This window comes from Cajanus cajan, chromosome 3 (genome assembly GCF_000230855.2).
Source record: "Cajanus cajan strain Asha chromosome 3, NIPB_CcT2T_4, whole genome shotgun sequence".
In the NCBI taxonomy this organism is placed as follows: domain Eukaryota; kingdom Viridiplantae; phylum Streptophyta; class Magnoliopsida; order Fabales; family Fabaceae; genus Cajanus; species Cajanus cajan.
In genome coordinates, this window is record NC_138519.1 from 46,466,967 (window position 1) to 46,492,848 (window position 25,882).

At 40.2% G+C, this 25,882-nt stretch overlaps 3 protein-coding genes across 7 annotated transcripts; 2 read left to right on the forward strand and 1 right to left on the reverse strand.

Annotated features, from left to right (window-relative positions):
• The first annotated feature begins 4,097 nt into the window (after positions 1 to 4,097).
• Positions 4,098 to 13,801, forward strand: LOC109790375 (serine/threonine-protein kinase STN8, chloroplastic). 2 transcript variants are annotated; one of them, XM_020349515.3, is made up of 5 exons: positions 4,098 to 4,798; positions 5,742 to 5,915; positions 6,099 to 6,503; positions 12,281 to 12,644; positions 13,258 to 13,801. In XM_020349515.3, exons 1-4 carry the CDS (start codon positions 4,226 to 4,228, stop codon positions 12,629 to 12,631), a joined length of 1,503 nt encoding a protein of 500 aa, XP_020205104.1. In that variant the 5' UTR covers positions 4,098 to 4,225; the 3' UTR covers positions 12,632 to 12,644; positions 13,258 to 13,801. The 2 variants fall into 2 exon arrangements, with proteins under 2 accessions (XP_020205104.1, XP_020205103.1); XM_020349514.3 differs by having other exon boundaries at positions 4,099 to 4,798; positions 13,155 to 13,801.
• On the reverse strand, positions 13,676 to 17,581 carry LOC109790376 (mannan endo-1,4-beta-mannosidase 6). Of its 4 annotated transcripts, none has more exons than XM_020349520.3 (7): positions 17,388 to 17,581; positions 16,698 to 16,751; positions 16,331 to 16,604; positions 15,707 to 15,901; positions 15,466 to 15,588; positions 14,721 to 14,932; positions 13,676 to 14,356 (listed from the first exon to the last, which is right to left on the reverse strand). In XM_020349520.3, exons 1-7 carry the CDS (start codon positions 17,408 to 17,410, stop codon positions 13,924 to 13,926), a joined length of 1,314 nt encoding a protein of 437 aa, XP_020205109.1. In that variant the 5' UTR covers positions 17,411 to 17,581; the 3' UTR covers positions 13,676 to 13,923. The 4 variants fall into 4 exon arrangements, with proteins under 4 accessions (XP_020205109.1, XP_020205108.1, XP_020205107.1 ...); XM_020349519.3 differs by having other exon boundaries at positions 16,331 to 16,607; positions 17,388 to 17,580; XM_020349518.3 differs by lacking the exon at positions 17,388 to 17,581 and having other exon boundaries at positions 16,698 to 16,999.
• A 2,597-nt stretch (positions 17,582 to 20,178) lies between these two features.
• On the forward strand, positions 20,179 to 23,695 carry LOC145956302 (uncharacterized). Its single transcript, XM_083071883.1, has 7 exons — positions 20,179 to 20,577; positions 20,783 to 20,977; positions 21,332 to 21,663; positions 21,790 to 21,849; positions 22,054 to 22,230; positions 22,312 to 22,966; positions 23,096 to 23,695. Exons 1-7 carry the CDS (start codon positions 20,179 to 20,181, stop codon positions 23,693 to 23,695), a joined length of 2,418 nt encoding a protein of 805 aa, XP_082928009.1.
• The last annotated feature ends 2,187 nt before the right edge of the window (positions 23,696 to 25,882 follow it).

Here is a 25,882-nt window from a genome sequence, read left to right on the forward strand (position 1 = left end):
ATTAAAAATGCAGTAAAAAGATTAACTTAAAGGCACACAACAAGATTGATCCATATAGATTAATGTATGAATAAAAAAAGTTCAAGACAAAATGAATTGTTCTATAGATTTATGGTTGTGACACAAGAATAATTCTAATCCATACAAATCAATATATAATGAAGAACAACACATTCTAACCGAACCAAAACACTAAACAACATGATTTGACCAAACAAAATATGAAAGGAAGCTTAAGGAAATGCTTTACCAAGAAGACCTTGCTCTTGATATGATGGAAATGGCTTGTAGGAGTGATTGTTGTTCTCCTCCAAGCTTCATCTCCTTTGTCCAATCATCTCTTGAGGTTGAACTTTGAATACGGAAGCAAGGAACCAAGCTTAGAAAGCTTGAGAAGCAACTCCAATGGCGCGAACTTCTTCTTGAAGGAGAAGAAGATGAGAGGAACCAAGGCACAAAGGAAGGATTCCTTTGTGAAGGTTCTTAAGGAGAGAACTTTCTCCACGGTTTTGAGACCTTTGAGAGGGATAGAAATTCTTAAAATTCAATCTCATATATGCCTAAAGTGATTACAATTCTTAAGGAAAAGAATATATAGAAGAAGGTAGCTTGTGGAGCAAGCTAAGCTTAACCATGGTTCAAGAGAACCATGGTTGGCTTAACTTGACCATCCACAATGGTGTTGGGAGGCTTGTGGAGCAAGCTTCTAACTTAGAAGCTTGGGAAGAAAGCTAAGTTAGAAGCTTATAGCACAAGCTTCCCAAAGGTGCAAGGTTTGCTAGAAAATTCGCCAATGCAAGCTTATGGAGCAAGCTACGCTAACCATGGTTCAAGAGAACCAAGGTTAGCTTAGCTTGACCGTCCACCTTGGTTTGGAAGGCTTGTGGAGCAAGCTTCTAACTTAGAATCTTGGGAAGCAAGCTAAGTTAGAATCTTGTAGCACAAGCTTCCCAAAGAAGCCAAATGAACAAGTCAATCCGGCCAAGGTTGGAGGTGGGCGGCCAATGGACTTTGTTCCATATTAATCCAATCTAAATAAATTGGAATTGGTTTAGTTAGGTTCACCAAATGATGGTGAGGCCTAGCTAAATCAATTCCTTGGAAAATATGGAGCAAAACAAGCCCAATATGTAAAATTTGGCCTAGGCCCAACTCTGGCTCATTTACTAATTAGACCTACACACCTTGCTAATTGTCACTCCACTTTTACTACTGAAAAAGTAAAAATGAATGACCTTTAATACAAGGTTAAATGGAGTAAAAGTCTCCAAAGAACCTACTCTAAATTCATAATACAATAGTCTATAAAAAAAATAAAGTGCCTCACAAATACAAAGGCAAAATAAACCTTACAAGTAACTACTATATTTACAAACATATGAAAGGTCTTCAAAATCATCTCATTCCTCTTGGTTCCTTTAATATATTACCTTTTGGTCTCCTTAGCCTTGGCATGCTTCCATCATGATACCAAATGATGGAAAACCTTATGAGGAACTAGATTATTGTAGCTTCTCCTTCAAGTTTCTTCCTAGATCTTTTCCTTCTTCACACTCCCCAAGCTTCTTCAAGGTCTCTAATGGAGGAAGAAACCTTTGGATTCACCTTCAATGGTGAAAGACTCTCTTCAATTGGTGCCACCTAAAGGAAGAAGATAAACCACTTCAAATCTCACCACACTTTTAGGCAGAGGAGAAAAGAATTGGAAGTAAATCAAAGAGAGATTTAAGCTTTTGAGAGAGAATTCTAAGAGAATATTTAGGCCAACTCAATCAAATGCTAAAAAATTAAGTACAAATGGTTCCAAACACCTATATATATAGAGCTTAGGTAGCTTGGAGAAGAAGCTAGACATCTAGGAGACAAAGAGATACTTAGATCTAGATCCACCAATCACAAACAAGCCATAGGAGACATGTTTTCAGACATGTAAGAGATATCTAGATCTATGGGACCAAAAAAATTTGAATAACTTTTATTAGCTTACTTTCTCTATTTTGTAAATATTTTTCCTTGTGAATATTTTCTTAATGTTGACTGTATTTTTTTGGGTCAAATAGTGTAGGAATTTGTTTTCTTGTAATTTTTATTTTTAAGGGTGTAGATAGTATTTCAAAAGGGTGTAACTAGAAAATGAGATATGAGCATGTTCAGCTTGCATTGACCCATAGAAGCATCTTGAATGTGAGGTCTAAGCATTTGGACATCCATTTTTAGTGGACAAGGTGCTCCATGGTTAATTCAAACCCAACAAATCACATGTGTCACACCTAATCACATTTTTGACACCTTGTCATGTGACAAACCCCCTTTGACTCTTATAGATCTAGGATATTGACATAAGTCACACTTGTTTTGCCTTACCAAACATAGTGATGGAAGAACTCTTGAAGAAGTGATTGGAATTGCTTCTCCTAGCTTCCTTCGAAGTCCACACACAATATTTGAGGTTCTAATGGAAGAAATCAAATCCTGAATCGGAAGAAGATGCAACTGGATCCATGAGGTGTTTATCTTCCTTAAGAAGGAAGAGGAAGCTCCAAAGCACAAAGAAAGGATTCCTCTATGAAGGTGCTTAAGGAGGGAGAATTTCCTTAAGGTGTTTGAGACTCTTTAAGAGAAAATTCAGAAGTGAATTTCATATATCATCAAAAAATGGTCAACTACATAGGTTTAGGGTATATATAGAGTGGAGAAGCTTGTGGGAGAAGCCAAGGTTAACTAGGGTTTAAAGTTGACCATGGTATGGTCACTTTAAACCATAAGCGCCCAAAATTTAAATTCAAATTCAAATTTTGGAGCCTTGGCCGGTCACACAAGGATTGCGCACACTCACATGGATTACATGCTCCATTTGGATGTAATTTAGAGTGCATTCCAAGTGGATTTGAAGCATGTGGACGACACGACACCTAAGTGTGGTCTTCCATGCATGCTTCAAATTCAAATGAAATGCATCCTAATTTACATCTAATGTCCTTTAATCCAATTAACCCTAAATGGTCATAAACTACATGACCTAAAATACAAAGTCAAAAATAAACTAATCCAAAATTCCTAAAATTAAAAGACAAAGAAAATGAGACTAATATTGGCTATGTAAAGCCTAGTCTCAATTCGACCAAAATACAAGCCAAAAGAAATACAAAGACTAAACCCTATTCTATATACAATGTGACCTCAAAAAGTGGTGGACCATGAAAAGAGTAACTTGGGCTCAGAGAGCCCACCATCCTCTAAGCTAGCCTAACCATCATGAATGCTCTTGGCCATAGCTCTAGTAATTGAGCCCTTGGCCCATGGTCTTCCATCACATAGGCTCTTCTAGATCTAAGATAGTGACATTTTTCGGAGAAAAATTTAAATTTGAAATTGTAACTAGAGTTGGTAGTCTTAAGTACAAGCTAACCTAACCTCTAACTTTCGTCACAAGCTACCAAACTCTCTCTATATATATCTTCATCCTCATTGTATTCGTCCACTTTTGAATCATTTGAGAAATAAACTTAATTTTTCTCTTCCAAAAGTCTAAGTTATCTTTCTTGGAGATACTTCTCCTTGTAAATATTTATTAAAGAATTTCTCTTTGTCGCAAGTTTTTCACCATTCTTGCTTATCTTCCTTAAAGTGGTGCGCCTCCTTTCTTCCTCCTCCACCATTTTCAAATTTATTTGAAAGTTACAAGTCCATGTTAGAAGATTGAAAACACATTGGAACTAGTTGAAGAGAAATTTCATCCATCTTCTCCACTAGTTTCATCACACATACTAACATGATATCATTAATAATTGTTAGAAACACATGAAATTCTTGCTTAACTTTTCAATAAACAAATAAATAGTTAATAATGATTACATTGATAACATGGACTAAAAATAATTATTATAGATTTTAAAAAGATGAAAAACAAAGAAATTTTTTTTATGTAAGAGATTAAAATTAGAAATCATTTATTTTGTTGAAATAAAACATTTTTAAGCTAAAAAGAAAAAAAAATTAAAATTAAAGTCTATAATTCATTTTAAAAATTATAAAATATTTAAAAATAATTTTGACAGATCTATCTGTTACAAAGGTACAATATTTTTGTGGTTTCAAGTTTGACGCATGAGGCCTTAATTTTGGACCAAGAGAAACGGTGGATAAAGCGAGGATGAAGAAGTGGCAAAAGAGGTAGCTGGGTACCTCTGGGAAGCATCAGCAATCAGCATTGTTTGGATTTGGAATGAATGTGATGGCTTCTCTGCTCCCTCCAACTGCTACTTGCACACTCAAACACAACCACATGGCCTGTCCCCTCAGACCCATCACCCCAACCATTGCCAATGCTTCTTTCTCATCATTAAACCACCGTTTGAAGAGCAACTCCGCAAAGTGCCATGCGTTTTTGGATGAAGTGGCCAAAGGGTTGTTTAGTGATGGTCTCGAATCGGGAATAGTGCAGTTCCAGAGAGCGACTGAAGGCTTATCCGACATGCAGAGGTGGGGCTTCCTCGTGTTTGGTGGCTTGACTTGGATTTACTTGACTGCGAGGCCAGGTGTTCTTGTTGGCGCCATTGATGCGTACCTTTTGGCGCCTCTTCAACTGGGTTTGGACAATTTGTCTGGGAGGAGGAACCTCAAGAGGAGTGACTTTGTGGTTGGAGATAAGCTTGGTGAAGGGTCCTTTGGCGTTGTCTATTCGGGTGTCGTGGTTCCAAAGAACGGGAATGGGGATCTGAATGTGGTGCAGAAGAGGGGGAGAGGAAAGGCAACTCAGGTGAATGCCAAGTCTAAGGATAAAGTCATTCTAAAAAAGGTATTGTACTACTGTTGTTGGAAGTTGTAAACATTTCTAATGGTGTTCATATGTTGGGTTGTTATTTTTTATGGACAAAACTTTGATAAAGGAGTTCCTTTTTAGGTGCTTTTTATGCTTTTTTTTAAATCAAAATTAGACTTACATCTACATCTTGCTAATCTATATGGATCGTTAATTTTCCTCCTAGTGGCAAGGGTTGGTGTTGTATCCACAGGCATTTAGGTTGGAATGGTGTTGCCATCATTGTAATTCCTATGGATAAAAAAGTATTGATCTTTAATGCAAACCTTGATTATGCTGATTATTCTGTTTGGAGGAAAATATGACCTAAGGAATTGTATTTAAGTTTTATCCTTGTTTTTATTATTTACGCCTTGTTTGAACTCAGTTGAACTGTTAGCTCAGTGTGTTTCTCACCTGGAATTGTATGTCCTGCATCTCTTGGGTGGTTGGGTTTGATAACAAATGCAAATGTGTTAACTGTTAGTAGAGTGTGATGTGGGCATATTCTAATGTTAGTCATCAACTCTACTCAACCAGCATGCAGCAGTGGACTACGTTAGTGTTTGAGAAAAAGGGGTGCGGGTGGTTAGCCTATTCAATCTGTTGCATCACAGAGAAAGAATCAAGTGTTGGCTGCATTGAATTGATATGGTGATCATGGAAAACCTTGCTTTTAGTGTCCTGGTTTTGTTCTTTGATTTGGTGGATGTGTGATATAAAAATGTTTCCACCAAACCTTGATTAGAATTCTCCAGCCATTCTTTGCTTTTTTATCTATAACAAATTCTTGTTTTCATGATCAAGAGAAGAAAGATATATAAATGCACACATTATAAATTGAACTAGGACGGCAAATTGCATACTTGATTTCCAATTTCTGTTTTTGGATTACGAAGCATATAAAAAGCATTTTGCAGCTGACTAATGGAATGTGCAGGTCAAGGTTGGAATCCAAGGTGCTGAAGAGTTTGGTGATTATGAGGAGTGGTTCAATTACAGGCTATCTAGGGCTGCACCTGAAACATGTGCTGATTTCCTTGGAAGTTTTGTAGCTGATCAAACAAATTCACAATTTACAAAAGGTGGAAAATGGCTTGTTTGGAAGTTTGAGGTGCTCTAGCTTGTATTTCTATTGCATAAACAATACCCTTAGATTAACTAATGCTCTGTTTAACTAAATAATTTGTTTGGGTGGTGTTAAATATCATCTTGAAAATAAAAATTAAATTTGTCATCTTAGTCTAGTTTATTTCTTCATTTACTTAAATTAATTGTTGGGCTGTCTGAGTCACAGGGAGATCGTACTCTTGCTGATTACATGAAAGATCGCAACTTTCCTTCAAACTTAGAATCTGTGATGTTTGGACGGGTCTTGCAAGGTGTCGACTCTTCAAAACGAAATGCATTGATCATCAAGCAAATAATGCGCCAGATCATTACATCTCTTAGGAAAATCCATGATACAGGCATTGTTCACAGGGATGTAAAGCCAGCCAACTTAGTGGTTACAAAACGAGGGCAGATTAAACTCATTGATTTTGGTGCTGCAACGGACCTGCGGATTGGAAAGAATTATGTTCCCAATCGCACTCTTTTGGATCCTGACTACTGCCCACCAGAATTATATGTACTTCCAGAAGAAACACCAAGTCCTCCACCAGAGCCAATTGCTGCTTTCCTTTCACCAATCCTGTGGCAGGTTTTACTACGTATACTCTATTTATGCAGTCAAAAACTTGAAAAGGAGAATGATTTTATTATCATCATTCATTCGTATTACATTTTTCTAACACCTATTTGTAACAAGCTAATCTTTCAAAATAAGGAAATAAGGAAAAAATATTCTGAAAAATAAACTAGAAGATTCTACAGATATTTTCTCTAATTAGGAAGATTTTCCTCTAATTACAACACTCCCCCTCAAGTTGGTAAATGAATATCAATCATTACCAACTTGCTTACAAGATCTTGAAATCTACCCTGAGGGAGCCCTTTTATAAAAATATCTGCTATCTAAAGTTCTGTAGGAACACGAGTTGTTATCACAAAACTTCTGTCTAGATTATCTTTGATGAAATGTCTGTCAATCTAAATGTGTTTGGTCCTATCATGTTGTACTGGATTATGGGCAATGCTCATGGCAGACTTATTGTCACAGTATAGTTGCACGGGGTTGTCCACCTTGACTTTAAGGTCATCCAAAATGATTTTCATCCCGAGTCCTTCACACATTCCTTGTGCAAGGGCTTGGAATTTAGTTTCTGCACTAGAACGAGATACCCTATCTTGCATTTTGCTCCTCCACGTTACCAGACTATCTCCAAGAAACACACAATACCTAGAAATAGATTTTCTGTCAGTAATAGAACCTGCATAGTCAGCATAAATATATATTTTCATAGTCAACGTATCTTCCCTTTTGAACAATAGCCCCTTTCCTAGATTTGACTTCAAGTACTGGAGAATTTTGTCAACTGCTTGCATGTGTCTCTCTCTTGGATCATGCATAAATTGGCTCATTACACTAACTGCATAAGCAATGTCTGGTCTTGTATATGATAGATAAATCAATTTTCCAACTAATCTCTGATATTGGGCCTTCTCTACAGGAACGCTTTCTTCACTTCCAATTCTGTGATTCTGCTCTATAGGAACTGTTGAGGTTCTACATCCCAGCTTTCCTGTTTCTTTGAGGAGATCAAGTACATATTTCTTTTGGGAGATGAAAATTCCATTATTGGAATAGAGGTTGCTTGTTCCAAGAAAATACTGGAGTTTTCCTAGGTCTTTCATTTCAAATTGGGCTGCCAATTTTTCTTTTAATGCCAATTTTTCTGTTTCATCATCTCCTGCAATAATCATATCATCCACATAGACAAGCAATAGAGTGAGTTTACCTGTAGAAGAGTGTTTTATGAATAGAGTATGATCTCCTTGGCTTTGTCTGTATCCCAAGGAAACCATTGCTTTTGTAAATCTTCCAAACCATGCTCTAGGGGATTGCTTAAGACCATACAATGCTTTCTTTAGGAGACATACCTTGTTTCTTTCATTTTGCACTTCAAAACCTGGGGGAGTCTCCATGTACACTTCCTCTTCCAGATTTCCATGAAGAAAGACATTCTTCACATCCAACCGGTGTAAGTCCCAACCAAAATGAGCAGCCAAAGTGAGAACAACTCGAACTGTATTCATCTTTGCCACTGGGGCAAATGTCTCCTCATAGTCAATCCCATAAGTTTGGGTATAGCCTTTTGCCACCAATCTAGCTTTATATCTTTCTATTGGCCCATTTGCCTTACTGTGAATATCCATCTACATCCTACTGCTTCTTGTCTCTTGGTTTATCAATAATCTCCCAAGTTGAATTTCTTTCTAATGCATTCATCTCTTCTTTCATGGCTTGAGTCCAATGTTCAAGTTTCATGGCCTCCTGGATTGAGGTAGGAATTTCTGTGGCATCAATGACAACCATGGTTGTCAAACTCGCGAGTCAACTCGTAGACTCGGACGAGTTTACGATTCTAGAGGAGCAAAACTGGTTAACTTGCTTGTAGAATCGTTTTTGGGTAGACTCAGGTAGACTCAGTCAGAATCGCGAGTCTGAGCCCGAGTCCACGAGTCTGGTTACATTTTTTTTTTGACCCTTAAATGGCCCAAAAAGACGTCGTTTTTGCCTAGGGTTAGTTAGTAAGAACACCAGTTTCCCTGCGCGCGAGCTTCCTCCACCATTCTCACGTTTTTGAGTCTCCTTCCGCACCATTGGAACACCCATCTCCACCTCAACGAACGCGCAGCTCCGCCTCAACGAACGCGCAGCTCTGCCTCAACGAACGCGCATCTCCGCCTCAACGAACGCGCATCTCCGCCGCTGCGAACGCACGTCTCCGCCGTTGCGAACGCACGTCTCCGCCGCTGCGAACGCACGTCTCCGCCGCTGCGAGCGCACGTCTCCGCCGCTGCGAGAACGGTGCCGCAATCGAACACCGCCGTATACGAACGCCTCATTGCAGCTTCTGCCGCATACGAACACCTCATTGCAGCTTCCAGCGTCATCGTGAATTCGTGAGTGTTACTTCTCAGTTCTCACTCCTATAATTGCAAGATGTCTGAAACCGGTGGTGGCTCAAAGTCTTCAAGCAATGCAGTTTCTTCTTCTAGAGCAAGGAAAAATGCCCCTGGAAATAGGACTGACATGGGTTGGAAGCATGGGACAGATGTTCTAGGCAATGGCAAAAAGGTGAAGTGCAACTATTGCACAAAAACTATCAGTGGGGGGATTTTCAGATTTAAGCGTCACCTTACATTTGTTGGAGGATTGGACTTTGATTGATTAATTTAGGTCTTGTTTTATGTTTTTGATTTGTGGACTTATGTGTTTTCGACTTTTGGTTGTTTATGTATGGTTAAGATTTGTATTATGACATTTTATTGTTGTTATTTGACTTATTTCAGACTTAGAATGTTGAAATAGTGATATCATATTGTGTGTGTTCATGTTTTTTAATATATTTTAATATTAGGTAGACTCTTACGAGTCTACGAGTCGAGTCTACCAGAGCTCCACGAGTTTGTGTAGACTCTCGAGTTTGACAACCTTGATGACAACAATAAAACTTCTGTGCTTATCAGAGAGATTGTTAGTGCAAACATATCGAGAAATAGGATATTTAGTGCATGACCTTCTTTCCTTTCTCAATGCAATGGGTAAATCCTCAATAATACTTACCTCCTCACTGTTATCTTCAGGGATCCTCACCTCTAGATTAGACAATTTTTCTTGCTCGAGAGTCAAAGTGGGTTGTTTTCTTTCATATTTTTTGCCAAAAAATTTGTCTTCTTCCTCTTCTTCTGCTTCTTCCTCGCTGTGGACCATGGTAGCTTCATTGCTCAAATCTTGGGCATCCTGCAAATACAAATATGGTAATGACAAGAAGGAGAGCTCCTCCACTTCAAGTGTTTTCTCCCCCTGAAGTGGTGGACTGACATAAAAGGATTGTGTTTCATGAAAGGTGACATCCATGGTGATAAAGACGCGACGACTCTGAGGATGATAACATTTGTACCCTTTTTTATTAGAAGGATACCCAATAAAGACACATTTAAGAGCTTTGGGATCTAATTTACTACGATTAGGATGATGAGAGTGAACAAAAACAGTACATCCAAAGACTCGACTAGGTAGACTCGATATTAGGGGGCAAGAGGGAACAAAAGACAATAAAGACTCTATATGACTAATGCCATTTAAGGTACGGGTGGGTAACCTGTTGATGAGATATGTGGCAGTTAACACAGCTTCTCCCCAGTAATTTTTTGGAACAAACATTTGAAAAAGAAGAGCTCTAGTTACTTCTAGAAGATGACGATTCTTTCTTTTTGCAACCCCGTTTTGTTGATGGGTGTTTACACATGTTAGTTCATGAACAATACCATTATGAGACAAAAAATTGAGAAATTCATGATTCACATATTCAGTACCATTATCATACCTGATTCTTTTGATATTTTTTCCAAATTGATTTTGGACCAGACGGAAAAAATTAACAAAGATTTGGGAAACTTCTAATTTATTTTTCATAAGGTATGTCCATGTGACATGGGTACAATCGTCAATAAAGGTAACAAACCATTTGGCTCCGAAAATAGATTCTACAACAGGTCCCCACACATCAGAGTGAATTAAATCAAATGCAGAAGTACTCTTTTTATTACTAATAGGATAGGATGCACGATGGTGTTTTGACAATTGACAAATATCACAATTATAAGACTCAACAGACTCCTTAGTAAACAAATGAGGAAATAAGGACTTGAAAAGGTTGAATGAAGGATGCCCAAGCCTTTTATGATGTAGCCATATTTGGGAATTTGTCCACGTCTCAGATGTAGCTTGTTGACTCATGATTTTTTTTTTGTTTTGGTCATCAGATTCCACCAGATACAACCCACTCTGCTCTTTAGCAGTTAAAATCATCTTCCCCGTAGCAAGGTCCTGAAAAACACAATGAGTTGAGAAAAATGTTACTGAACAATTTAAATCTTTTATGAGCTTTTGCACAGAGATAAGATTATTGGATAATTGTGGAACATGTAAAACATCCTTTAATACAATAGATGATTCCAAAATTATATTCCCAAAGCCGCATATGGGTACACCTTGACCATTCGGAACTGTAAGTTGTTCTCTATTCCTTTTAATATATGATTTGAAGATCATACAAAAAGGTGTCATATGATCAGTTGCTCCTGAATCAAGAATCCAAGTACCTTGAGACAGGTCCCACAGTAAGGAGAGAACTCTTACCTTTCATGGACAGAGTACATGGTCCAGAGGGCTTATTGATTCAATCATTGCTTTCAAACGATTTAGTTCCTCTTTAAAAGCTTTCATCTCAAAAATATGATGGTGGTAACGTAATGGATTGATTCGGCAACTCATTCTGTGGCGACAACGATGAGTGGGCTACACCGGAAAAGGAGCAAAAACTCAAAAAACTCAAATCTACTAGAATCTAGGCCAAATGGGACGTCACCGACCCGTGGAACGGACTTAGGAGGCTTCGGCGACCGGTTTTGTGACAGCAGCGGCGAGTGGGTCTTGCAGGAGCTAGGCATGTGAGACGTCACCGGAAAAGGAGCAAAACTCAAAACTCAGATCTACTCAAATTTGGGCCAAATGGGACATCACTGACCCGTGGAATGGACTCAGGAGGCTTCAGCGACTCTTTCTGTGACGACGGCGGCGAGTGGGTCTCGCCGGAGCTAGGCGCGTGAGCTATACGCGCCGGCAACGGTGGCAGCGCGTGGAGGCATATTTCTCGAAGCGAATTCCGGCGTTGTGTTCGCGGGAGTTGGGCGCACCTTTCTACCCTATCAATGACCCCAACAGCTATGGTGGCAGTCGCAGTGGCTGGACAGCGATGGCAGTGGCTACTGTTGCAGCGGAAACGGAGCTCCCAAGATCGGGAGCTCTGATACCAACTTGAAAAGGAGAATGATTTTATTATTATCATTCATTCGTATTACATTTTCCTAACACTTATTTGTAACAATCTAGTCTTCCAAAATAAGGAAATAAGGAAAAAATATTCTGAAAAATAAACTAGAAGGTTCTACAGATATTTTCTCTAGTTAGAAGGATTTTTCTCTAATTACAACACAAAAATGGTATTTTATGTAGCGTTAATACTTGATATTTTAATGGAGAATATAATACTGGGGATCAACAATTTTATCAAATTGGTAAAAGAAGCATATTGACTTAGATATGTCAAAAAACAATAGATTGTTCTGTAAATTAAAATTTAAGAACTCCTGGTTAAGATACTTCTAAGTTATAATTTAGAAACATTAACTAAAAGAGTGGTTAATATGTTAATCACATGCTGCCTGAATTAACTATGCTCCCATTTGTTCCAACTATATCTATTTTGATCAAGAAGTGCTAAAGCAGAGTTGTGATTAATGTTCCAGTTAAACAGTCCTGATTTGTTTGATATGTATTCATCTGGGATTGTACTCCTGCAAATGGCAATACCAAGCTTAAGGTCTCCTGCTGCTTTGAAGAATTTCAACTTGGAACTAAAAACTTGTGGATATGATTTGAAAAAATGGAGGGACTACACTCGCCTTAGGCCTGACTTCCAAATTCTAGATAGTGAATCTGGTAGAGGGTGGGACCTAGCAACAAAGCTTGTATCTGAGAGAGGATCCCTAAGAAGAGGACGTTTATCTGCTTCTGCTGCTTTGAGACATCCTTATTTTCTTCTGGGTGGTGATCAGGCAGCTGCAGTCCTTTCAAAATTAAGTATAAGCAGAAAGTGAGCTGCTTAGCAATGTGAGTATGTCATTTCATTTTCTGATTCTTTCATTTCATTTCCTGGTTATCTGTTTGATTTATTTAGTAAAGCATGAGCAGATCATTTTTCTTTTCTTTCCTCTTGCTGCTGTCCATGTTGGTTTCTGAAACTGTCTATGACTCTATGTAGTTATCTACAGTTTCCCAGACAAGAAACTAAAAGATAATTTAAAATGAATATGAAACTTTGCTTTCTATTTGACTTTATTAAACTGGATCAATAAAATCATTAATGTGTAGGACTTGCAATTGGTTACTTTCTTTTGCATCATATGGTGATGTAAAATTTGCTAGTTAACACAAATTGTAAGTTTCTCAGAGTAAAAACAACAGGTTTGTTTAGGTCTTGGGTTATTGATAATATTTGAGGATGGTTTACCCATTTATTTATTTATTTATTTATTTTTTGTGTTTTAGAACTAAGAACCATATCACTTTTGATTGAATCCCTCTGAGATAATGATATTCCAAAACATCTATTTCCATCAGGAGGAGCACATTTGATTTCAAAGGTCTCCCACCGCAAGCCCGCGTAACTTGTGAATTGACAACAAGTTTTTTTTTTTTCTGTGTTTGGGTTTTCCTTCCCAAGTTTGAATCAGGGGACTCAATTTCTGGCATGCAATAAGGCTGAGTACTTCAAAGCTTACAGGAGGAAAAATTATTGCTGTTGTATACATTTATATCTTCGGTGTAACTTATATGCCAACAATCTCAATCAGGTGCACATAGTGGTTGTAAGAGCTTATTCAGTTGTCTCCTATGTTTTGTTTCTACAAGAGGTGAATGCTTGAAGATTGGTGGGACCTCACCTGTGATACCATAACTTCGAGTTTTATGGCTTGAAACAGGACATACAGCAAGTAGAGCTGCGTTCTATTGACACTAACTAGATGAAACTTACATCCAAGACGGGATTATCCGATTATGTATGGAGTTCCATATACTCTGTCATCTGAATAGTATTCTTGTACGAAATTGTGCTTCTTGTGGCTTTCAAAGAGTTGTCATAGGTTAAATAATCATAGTTCTTCACACCAAAATTACTAGCTTATTTTACAAATTACCACACAAATGTAAGAACATACAAATTAAAACTATTGGCATCAATTCAAACAAAATGGTATTGTGAATCACCATATTTATCTTCTCTCTTCACTTTTCTATGTAGTTATCATTATTATAAAATTGTAGTTGATACTCTTGCATCCACCACTGCTGTGACATGCTTTCTACATGGCATTAGTTGGAAACATTGTTAGAGTTCATCATGATAAGATACTTTTTCCAACATATTTCTCTTCTTACAACCCCAACGGCATTTCTTAGAACACAAGGAGTTGAAGAGAGCTAGCCTTGTGGATTGAAGGGATATAATGCTTGATGTGGAAGGTGATTTTGAGAGAACAATTGCATACCCATCATCCATGTAATCCGTTCCATCAGGAAAGAGCTGCCACACAAGGCTTCCTGCCCCACCACCTCCTTTCTTTGTAGAGTTTAGGATGGTCTTGTACACAGTGTTTATAAGGTTGTCTCTATATGATGAATTGTAGCCAGGGGCTTTTGCAGACACACCAAACTCACCAAAAACGACGGGCATTCCAAGATACTTTTCAGCATCCTCTATGTGGGCTTCCATCCAAGACTTTATAAATGGAAGATGGGAATCAGCAATTGATTGTGAAATCCTTTGACAAGGTAAGTAATTCATTGTCAGAAACTCTCATACTCGTGTTTAAAGCTGTGGATGTCAGTAAAAGCAAAGAAGAAACACTTATGGCATAACACATTCACATTAATATAGAGCATGTTTTGATACAAGTTAAAAGTGTTTTTGAAAACTTCTCTACTAGAAAAAACTCCTTATTTTCAGTAGGAAAGTATTCAAAAGTTCTTCTAAACTTATATCTAAAGAGGCTAATAGTTTATAATAGAATTTACTTGTATGTTCTTGTGTATGAATATGATAATAAGATGAATGTTAAGTTTGCAGGAGTTCAGTTTTATGAATCTAAACATATTTCAGTAAAAGTCACCATTGAATAAACTCACCAAGAGTCTGGATATATGTGAACAGAAGCGAAGTCAACACCTAGAACCTGGTGGTTCCTGATAAAATCAGTTCCAACCTGTTGAGCAAATGAATTTGGGTTTAACTGATATCTCTGAGGTGTCGAGGGGCCATAAAATCCTTCCAGTCCAATCTCAACTAGATGTTTTGGATCAATGCTCTTTACGTAGAATGCCATTTCTTTTATCCAATCCTAGAATTTCAATTCAGCACAAAATGTGATATCATGGAAGGAACTGATTAATTTAATGCAATGATTACATAATATTACAAACTGCCTTATATGGTGTTTATTTTGCAAACAAGTAATGATAACCATTCATCTTATTCTCGTTAATTCACTTTCACCTCATTTTTCTTCTTATTTCTTTCTGCCATTTCCATCACTTTCTTTCCTTATTTTTTTTTATGGCTTTCTCTCTATGCACATTCCAATGCATTCCATTTTAGGGTGTATGATTAACATTACTCTCTGAAAACTTAGGCCCGCGGGACCCTATTTTTTTAAGAGTGGAGATACATCCTCCGAATCCTTTTTCTTATCATCGTCCGAATGTTAAAATATTAATATTTTTTAATAAATTTATTATAAAATAATTATTTAATTTAATATTTTATAATTTAAATTAATATTTTAATGTTTCGGAATGTTTTTCGAAACGAAGAATTCGGACGATGTATCATTTTTTATTTTTAATGAAGAGCAAAAGTTCTGGAGGGGCAAACCTGTAACACATCACTTGAGGAGTCTGAATTGCATCTAGGCTCATTCATCAGTTCCCAAGCAAAAATAGTTGGATCTTCCTTGTAAGTGATATTTGTGAATGTATTAACTCTATTGAGCACCGTCTACAGGGTGAAAAACAGTACCGGAACCCAATGAGTTATTAGGTAGTTGAGTATTTCAGCAGCACATAAAATAGAGTTAATACGACAATTTTGATCTGTTGGATTGTAAGGAACTTGCCTTAACATGAGCTTTGTAGTAGCTTCTTAGAGTTGGATTTGAAAAGAAGTCGTCATCGGAAGTCAAGTTAAGGCCAGCTGCATTGCCCCACTTCACATACTGTGCTTTGCCACCATAAGCCTCCCAGTTGTTAACTAATGATAATATGAGCCTGATTTTGTATTTCTTTGCTTCACTCACCACAAAATCCAATGCCTACATCCAACAATAAATGGAGTTACATGATAATTTCTATTTAGATGCACATATAACTAAAAATTTGACAATATCCATCATTCAAAAACACAATAATCACAACACAATTGGTGAGAATCGATTGATCATACTAGAGAAAAGTCGGTAGCCAAAATCAAGATTTTAAAAAACTTTCTGCAAATACAATTCCGGCTACAATGTCCGAGTTTTTAGGAGTGTCTGTGACTGCAATTGTTGTTGCATCAACTGTATTTATCTATAATGTCAAGGAACTATCAAAGAAATGACAAAAGTGCAACCGTGACCTCAATTTAAAACCTTAGTAAATCATATTGGTGTTTTAAAGTTTCGGATGTTGCTAATTGTACACTAACCAAATAGTATATAAAAGGAAATGAAAAATAAAACAAATAATTAAGTAGCATTGACCTTGAATACGTTTTCATCATAATCTGATGGAGATTTCTGAAGTGCACGCCATTGGCCATCATTGAAGGCCCAAGTCCTACAAACTGACATACCCACAGAGGATGCATGTTTGAACACCTCAGTGACCTTTCCTCTGGTGGACTCATCCGCAGCAAATACCATCAACCAGTATGTGTTGAATCCATTAACATAAAAGGGTTGGTCGTTCACCACAAATTGGTTTCCTTTCGTTTGCACCATCTGCCATTCATTTTCTTCCATGTCTCCCACTTCACTTCTTAAATCCAATAAAAGGGGAATAACATATAATTAAGTACCGAAGTTAAATGGACAAAAGTACATGAAGAATTAACAAGAGAAAACATACCCATAAATTAAGATAGAATCTGCTATATCAACGCTTTCCCAATCTTCATATTCACTGACACCAAAGGCAGTTGTGCTTAAACTTTTAGTAAGAGTCAGATAAAGGACCAAGGAAATAATACGTAATCCAAGTCCAAGTCTCTTGTGTGTTTCCATAGAGTTCGTTACCTAGCCACGATGTCTATGGTGTTTTGGACCACATTATATAAGTGATCATCTTAAATTTTCTTAAATAGAAGTGAATCAAAGACAGAAGAGTGGTGTACAAGCTGAGACCATGTCACTACTCTAGCTTTAAAGCGAAGAAAAGAAAAGCTTCTATTCTATTCTCTTCTATTTCTAAGCGATGGATTGGATAGGCAAGTCGGGTAGGAGTAAAGTAGCAAAAATGTGTGTCCTAACTCCTAAGGTACGCTCATGTGAAGTGGGTTCTACAAACCACAATTTGGGATACAGGGAGGTTTTGTTAGATTTGAAGAAACTACCTGTTATAGAAATCACATAATTTGAAGATCACTACTCATTAATACACATGATATAATCTCACCAAGTTTCATCTAATTCTATCTACCCTATTTCTAAAATAACATCGTCATAATCAATTCTATGTCAGAAAGACAGATATATAATGTGAAGGACTTGATGAAAAGAAATTTTCCAAAGGAGAAATTAACCAAAAGACCATATATACCTGTTTTTTTGTTTTGTGTCCATGTAGCTGTCTCTTCTCTGCTAAAACCTTCTTGGAGAAGTTTGATCCCTTGTTGGGGAGAAGTAGAAAATATAGATGGAGATATCAGAGCAAATGAAGAAGAGTGGATCGGTTGGATTTGGCACTCTTTGTGTAGTTTGTGACATTTGTACTTTACCAGCAATGTATGATGTTTTGTGAGAATGCTAAGATATATTAATGTCTGCCTCTAAAGTCAACCCTCAACCGTCATCTTTTTGGAACTAATGGTGGTGCTTGAGTTGAGCTAGCTACTTGTCCTTGTTCCCAAGTTAGGAACAAACATTTATGTTTGCTTGTGCACCAAGTCCTGCTGATATAACTCTTGTTCTTACTATTCATGTCAAGTCCTTGATTTTTTTGACATGATTTGTTCTTGCAGCATTTTTATTTACAAGTAGAGTTTGTTCCAGATTTGGAAAATCTATTATAGAAACCACACATTTTGGTTAGGAATAATAAGATCCAGGTTGCCTAGATATCAAATTTATGTATTTCCATTATAAATAGAGGCCAAGTTAATTTGGTCTAATTTTTAGGAAGTTATTTTTATGAGTTAATCACCTATACACTATCAGTATAAAATTTTTTACACTGACAGTCAATTAGAGTCGTTAATAATACTTTTTTATTTTAATTTAATTAAATGAACAGATAAAAATGTACTATTAATGGTTCTGATTGATTATCAATGTAAAAAAACTTTATACTGACAGTATCTAAGTGATTAACTATATTTTTATTAAGTGAAAATCATCATCATTTTGTTTCAACATACCCCCCGAGGTGCTTGTCAAAGAAGAAAAGACAAAAGTACCAATTTGCATGTATTTCAGAGGGAGATTTACTTGCTGTTTGTTCATTGGTGGATAGGAAGAATATGAAAAAAAATGTAGAAGTTACAAAGTATTTTTCATAAGAATATTAAGAGGACTTAAATATATTTAAATACTTCAACAAAGACACTTCATAAACAGTATAGGTATTTACATGACACGCGGCGGCCATCAAGTGGGGTAGCCGCTACTGGATCATTCTCACTCAACATCAATATAAACAGACGGATTTTGATATCAACAACAATTCATGGCTGGCTATCAATCTTACGCTGAAAAAGGGTTCCGGCCTGGCTTCAATCTCAACCATATTTGGTCAACTTACCCTTGATGTTTCCGAGGAGAGAGGGATTCTCCAACGAGTAAAACTATCTTAAGTGAGTTAAATTTGTATCGTGATTATAATTTAGTATTCAGCTAAGTCTAGGCATGGCAACAGGTAGGTCAGTACGGTTTTATGACACCCATATCTGTTTCTAGCTATCGTTCCTGTCGAACATCGAATATATTCATACATCATACATGTATTTATATTCATTAGAAATTAATTATTTTTTAAAAAAAAATACACACAATATTTTTAGTTTATGAATTATCCGTACTGCAAAGCTGAGTTTCGAGCTTGGCACCACAGCATAAGATGACCTCGGATACGCGTTGCGTGACGTCAGCTCGGCACTTAAGTAGATCATAACTGATCTCAGGAGATCTCGGTCCAGACGGGATCTGCTATCTAATCAGATCGCAACCGATCTCAGGCCCAAGGCCCAACGTAACCCTAATTCACACTAAGGTACGTGCATTACTTATACGAGACATATATTCATACAAACCCTAACTTTGACATCAGAGTCTCTTTTACAGGTACCACCCTCATCTTGGAGCATTTAAGCGTACTAGTGAAGGAGGCTCACCGATCTTACTTGGCGGATCATCTCTACAGCAGATCTCCAGTAAGAACATTTGGCGCCCACCGTGGGGCCAATCAAGACAGCTCTTATCGACAACCCGTATGGTTTTCACCAGAAGCCATAGCAGACGTGCAACAGACGACCTAGATCACTCAACTACCATGGATAGCGACGCAGCAACATTGAGGAGATTGATCGACCAGGTCGAACAGATGCGGCAGCAACACGCCGCCGATCTACAAAGCAGGCGTGCCAAGCACGAAACTGATCTAGTGGCAATGCGTACCGTTAATGAAGCCGACCAGGCGGCACTACGCACCGAGAACGAGCGCATTCGCGCCCAACTCCCTCGGCGTCCTTCTGATCACCCTCCACACGAGAGCAACCTCCAGGAGGACGAAGGGCATTCGGTCTCTCAACCCCAGACTGCAACCAAGGCACCAACTCCGCGACCTGCCACGCATCGGTCCCACGCACCAACGAACAAGTCGGCCCATGACGGCAGCAAGGCCCCCACTCATGTCACAGAGGGTCATGAAACCTTCCGCCGACACCCCTTTGTGGACGACATCATGGAGACTCCACTTCCCCGCGGATGGAAGCCTCTCCATCTCGATCGCTACGATGGCACGACGGACCTTGATGAACACATTGACATGTACACCACACAGGTAAACCTCTACACTAATAATGATGTTATTCTGTGTACGGTCTTCCCAACCTCGCTCAAGGGGGCTGCACTCCACTGGTACACCCAGCTACCCGCCGAGTCAATTGACAACTTCAACACCCTGATCAGACGGTTCACGGCGCAATATGCCACAAGCCGACCTCACCACACAACTTCAGCCTCTTTGGCCAACCTCAGCAGAGCGATGATGAACCTCTGCGAACATTCATGGAACGCTTCTCCAGCATCTCGGTGAAGATTCAGAACTAGAATCCCGAGGTCACCCTGCACGCCATGCTCATGGCACTCAAACCCGGACCATTCATCGACAGCCTATGTCGCAAGGCCCCCGCGACATGGACGAGCTCCGTGCCCGTGCTGTAGGCTACATTCAGATGGAGGAATACTCCGCTTTCCGTGACCAGGTTTGCGGCAAAGGACCAATGAAGTCAGAACAGGGTCACAAGGACAAGGTCAAAGTCAACAATGACAGTCAGTTCAAGAAGTCGGCTAGGGCGAACAGAAGGGGGAGATATGACTTCTATACTCCCCTGAACACGCCCCGAGTAGATATCCTGGAGGAGGCCAGTAACAGCAACCTGCTCACCCTGCCACCGCCAGGTCACACCCCCAACAGTGCCGACAAATCCAAGCACTGTCAGTACCACAGGAATCACGGTCACACCACTAAGGAGTGCCGCACACTCCGAGATCGTATTGAAGAACTCATCCAGGCAGGCCACCTCGGCCAATATGTCCAGCGACAGCAGGGTCACCGAGGAGGCTACGGTGGACGAGGACGAGGCAGAGGTCATGGTTCAGGAGCTCGCACGGACCAACCCTCTGGCTCTCAACAAAATACCGGCGGAGCAGTGCAAGCCGAGGTAAGCTAGGAAACAGGATCAGCTCCTCTATGGGGAGTAATCAATACAATTGCAGGTGGTTTTGCAGGGGAAGGTGCCACCAGCTCGGCCCGGAAGAGACACCTGCGCAACATCAACAGCGTCTATTCCGCTACCTCAGCTTTGCACCAAAGTTCCCCGTCGATCACCTTCACCGACAGCGATTATGTCGGCGTTCAGTCCAAACCAGGATGATCCCATGGTCATAGCTGTGGAGTTAGCTAATTGGGGGGTGCACAAGACACTGATAGACCAGGGGAGCTCGGCAGATGTCCTGTATTGGCTGACCTTCCTCAGGTTAGACATCCCCCACTCTCTCATCCAACCTCACATAGAGCCCCTAGTCGGTTTTGCAGGAGAGCGAGTGCACACTCGGGGATACGTGGACCTGTTGACCACTTTCGGAACCTCTCCGGTCACAAGGAGAATTATGGTCCGATACCTCCTTGTGGAGGCCAACACCTCCTATAACATCATCATTGGGAGGCTGACGTTGAATCAGCTTGGAGCAGTGGTGTCCACTCCACACCTCACCATGAAGTTCCCAGGGAGTAACGGTAAAATCATCTCCGTCAAAGCAAATCAGAAGACAGTTCGGCAGTGCTACGCCGAGAGTCTGAAGATATCCTCGTATGGCGAGCAAAGCAAGAAGGATCCCCCCATCGTGGCTCACATCACCCATGTGGAAATCACTGATCTCGACTCGAGATCCGACTCCCATGATGAGAGGCCAAGCCCCGTTGACGAGTTTGACGACCTCCAAATCGAAAAACTCCCCGGGCAGTGCACAAAAATCAGCAAGCAGTTGAGCCCGAATTTGCAGCAACAACTCGAAGCTGAGATTCTCCAGAATGCCGACCTCTTTACCTGGTCCAGCGCCGACATGCCAGGTATAGATGCTGACTTCATCTGTCACAGGTTAGCGATACACAAGGAGGCAAGGCTAGTCGCCTAGAGGAAGAGGAAGGTCGGCGGTGAAAGGCGCGAGGCCATCATCACCGAGACACAGAAATTGTTGAACGCTGGCTTCATCCGTGAGGTCAGATACACCACATGGCTGGCGAACGTGGTCCTGGTGAAGAAGAGCTCGGGGAAGTGGCGCATGTGCGTCGACTACACCGACTTGAACAAAGCATGCCCCAAGGACTCATACTCCTTGCCGAGCATTGACAGGCTGGTCGACAGAGCATCTGGGCACGCCCTCCTCAGTTTCCTCGATGCCTACTCCGGGTACAACCAGATAATGATGTACCCACCCGACGAGGTGCATACGTCCTTCATCACTGACCACGCCAACTACTGCTACAGAGTGATGCCCTTCGGTCTCAAAAATGCAGGGGTAACTTACCAGCGGCTGATGGATAAGGTCTTCCACCGGCAGATCAGCTGGAACATGGAAGTCTACGTCGACGACATGGTGGTCAAGACCGCCTCGGCAACTGACCATGCGACCGACCTCGCCGAGGTGTTCGCCCAGATCAGGAGGCACAACATGCGCCTCAACCCGGAGAAGTGCGTCTTCAGCGTCCAGGGAGGCAAGTTCCTCGGTTTCATGATCACTAGCAGAGGAATCGAGGCCAACCCCGAGAAGTGTAAAGCCAATATCCAGATGCAGAGCCCGCAAACGGAGAAAGAGGTCCAACGCCTAGCCGAACGGTTAGTCTCACTATCCCGTTTCATCCCCAGACTCGCGGAGAAGGCAAGGCCGATTTTCACTCTGCTACGGAAGCCAAAAGACTTTCAATGGACGGATCAGTGCGAAGAAGCTTTCCAAAGCTTCAAAACCTTCCTCACGACTCTGCCAATCCTACAGAGACCGGATCACAAAACTGACCTGCTCCTTTATTTGGCCATAGCAGAAAGTGCCATCAGCGCAATTATAGTGCAAGAGCACCAAAAGGTGCAGACATCGATCTACTTCATCAGTCGAGTCCTCCAAGACGCGGAGAAGCGGTACCAGATTATCGAGAAACTGGCACTAGCACTTGTCACAGCAGCCCGGCGCCTCCGACCCTACTTCCAGAGCCACCAGGTGGTAGTCAAAACCGACTACCCCATCAAGCAAATTCTGCGTAAACCCGAGCTCGTCGGTCGGATGATTGCGTGGTCAGTAGAATTATCCGAGTTCGGCATCCAGTACGAAAGTCGCGGTGCCCTGAAAGCTCAATGCCTGGCCGACTTCGTAGCCGAGCTCACGCCTACTACTGCCGAGGAACCCCAGGTATGGACTTTACACGTTGACGGGTCCTCCAACTCTAAGGGTGGTGGTGCAGGTATCATATTGGAAGGACCAAATCAAGTCACTTTGGAGCAATCCCTCAAGTTTAGCTTCAAGGTGACCAACAACCAGGCGGAGTATGAGGCACTTCTCGCAGGACTGAGGCTAGCCCGCGACCTCGGAGCTCGAAGAGTGAGTTGCAACAGCGACTCGAAGCTCATGGTGGAGCAACTCAGTGGAAAGTACCAGGCAAAGGATAGTCTTCCACAGCGGTACTTCCACATCGCATCCCACCAGATCTCATCCTTCGACGAGTTCACCATACAACATGTGTCGCGAGAACAAAACACCCGAGCTGACCTCCTATCAAAGCTCGCCAGCACCAAAAGGCCTGGACAACACCGAACTATCATCCAGGAGACCTTGCACTCACCCAGCTTGGACGATAAAGTCGTCAACGTCAGTGACAGCGAAGACCTAGGGTGGATGACAGGCATCTGGGGATACTTGAAAGAAGGAATCTTGCCCGAGGATAAGGACGAAGCTCGGAAGATGAGGATGAGATCGGCTAAGTTCGTCATTATTGGGGATGAGTTATTCAAACGTGGCAGTTCCACTCCACTGCAAAATTGCTTAACTGCGCCTCAGGCAGCCTACGTCATCGAGGAAATTCACCGGGGCATATGTGGCATGCATTCCGGAGCACGCTCAATGGCGACCAGAGTACTCTGAGCTGGGTACTACTAGCCCACTCTGAAGTCGGATTGCCAGGACTACATGAAGAAATGCAAAGAGTGTCAGCAGTTCGGCAACACACACCGGCAACCGCCCGAAACTCTCCACCATATGATGTCGGCATAGCCTTTCTCCTAGTGGGGAATGGACATCCTCGGGCCATTCCTGGCTGCGAAAGGTCAACTCAAGTTCCTCCTTGTGGCGATGATGGAAGTACTTGGAGAGGATTGATGTTCATCCAATCTTCCATGCTTAGGACCGAAATGCTCCATGAGGTTGAACTCCTTGAAGGTGACGGAATCACCTTGGAGGATTCTCCAATGGTGGAGAAGCACCTAAGAGAGGTTCGGTTACCTCTTGAGGAAGTGGAGAAGCTTGAGGAACCAAGCTTCTAGGAGAAGAAACTTTGAGAGAAAGCTAGGAACTAGTTTCTCACGAAATTGACTCTTGAAAAATGACAGAGAATTCTGAATTCTTATTCTCATAAATGTCCGAAAGTGAAGGTTTAGGTCAGATTTACAATTATATAGGGAGAGGTAGCTTCTAGGAGAAGCTAACCTTAACCATGGTTCACTAGAAACCATGGTAAGGTGTAGCTAACCATCCATGGTTTCTAAAACTTGTAGGAGAAGCTAACCTTGACCATGGTTCACTTAAGAACCATGGTAAGGTCAGCCCACCCTACCAAGGTTTAGAAACTTGGAGGAGAAGCTTCAAAGCTTGAAGAAGGAACAAGCAAATTTCGGCCAAGAAACTAAGGATAGAGCTAGGCGGATTAGGCTCCAAAATGCTCCATGAATTATTTTGAAATTCTTTGATTTGGTTTAGTTAGGTTCATCATATAATGATGAGACCTAGCTAAATCAAATCTATGAAAAATTAGGAGCAAAATAAGTCTAATATGCAAAAATTTGCCTAGGCCCAGTTCTGGTCCATTTACTAGTCACACCCTCAAGCATTGCTAAATGCCACCCCTTTTTCCCTACTGAAAAAATACAAAATGAATGTATCAACTAGGGAGGTTAAATGGAGTTAAACTCTCCAAGTAACCTACCTTGAAAACAATATACAAACACTAGAAAAAGCAAGTAAAGTGCCTTACAAATACAAAGGCAAAAATAACCTATACAAAAGAACTACTATATGTACAAATATAAGGAAAAAGGTCTTTAAGATCATCTCATTCCTCTTGGTTCTTTTAGTATATCACCTCTTGGATTCCTTGGCCTTGGCCATAGTCTATCATCCCCTCCCTCTTGAAAAGGATTTGACCTCAAATCTCGAGGGTCCTCATGATTATTGGTCATACCTACAAATATATAATAAAATTCATTAGAAGTGATATTTTCAACAAATAAATGTGAAAGGAATATCCTAGAAGGAATCCTTTCATGGAACCTAAAGAAATCTACGACACTAGACTTACTAATATAATGAATAGGATCCTCTCCTAAACATAGACTAGGTATATTTCTAAATCCTAAAAATGTGCTAAAGCTAAAACTATAGCACACTAAAGACTTAATCCTAAAAACTAAAATATCTTGCCTAAAGTACCCTATGTGGTAAGCTAGGCATTTCCTAGAAAATAATGAAAATACTACCAAGAAATTTCCTAAACAATTTTGGATTATATTATTTGTTGGATAGTTATGAAAAGAATTTGTCACAAGGAACCTTGAAGGTTCAGATGTTATATCCAACAAATAATATATTCCATAAATTGGGTGCATTATTGACACAACTAAGGTAGGAAGACTATCTACCTTGGGCACCACCAAGGAAGTAGCATGAGAAGTAGAACTAAATGAAGTCCACTTCTCCTTCACATAATCTTGAAGTTGAGATTCTTTTTCTTTAAAAATAATGGATTTGTGAATCTCTTCTTCAAGACTAGTGGCAGCGTGAGGGTAAGAGTTAAGGTTTTTATGAATAAAGAGAATAGTTTTCATAGGTTCTTTAGTGATAAAGCAATTCTCTTTAGACATAATTCCCTTAGAGGATATTTCTTCCTCTTTACTCTTCCCTACCTTTTCTCTTTTTCTTTTGTTTTTCATTTGTGCTTGATCCTCAGCCACTTGTTGAGGTGAGAGAGGATAAAGTACAAATTTATTTTCCTTGTTGATGGAGGACCATCCTTGAAGACACATGTGGGCCCCATCACTAGGTCCATGGCTAGGAGGG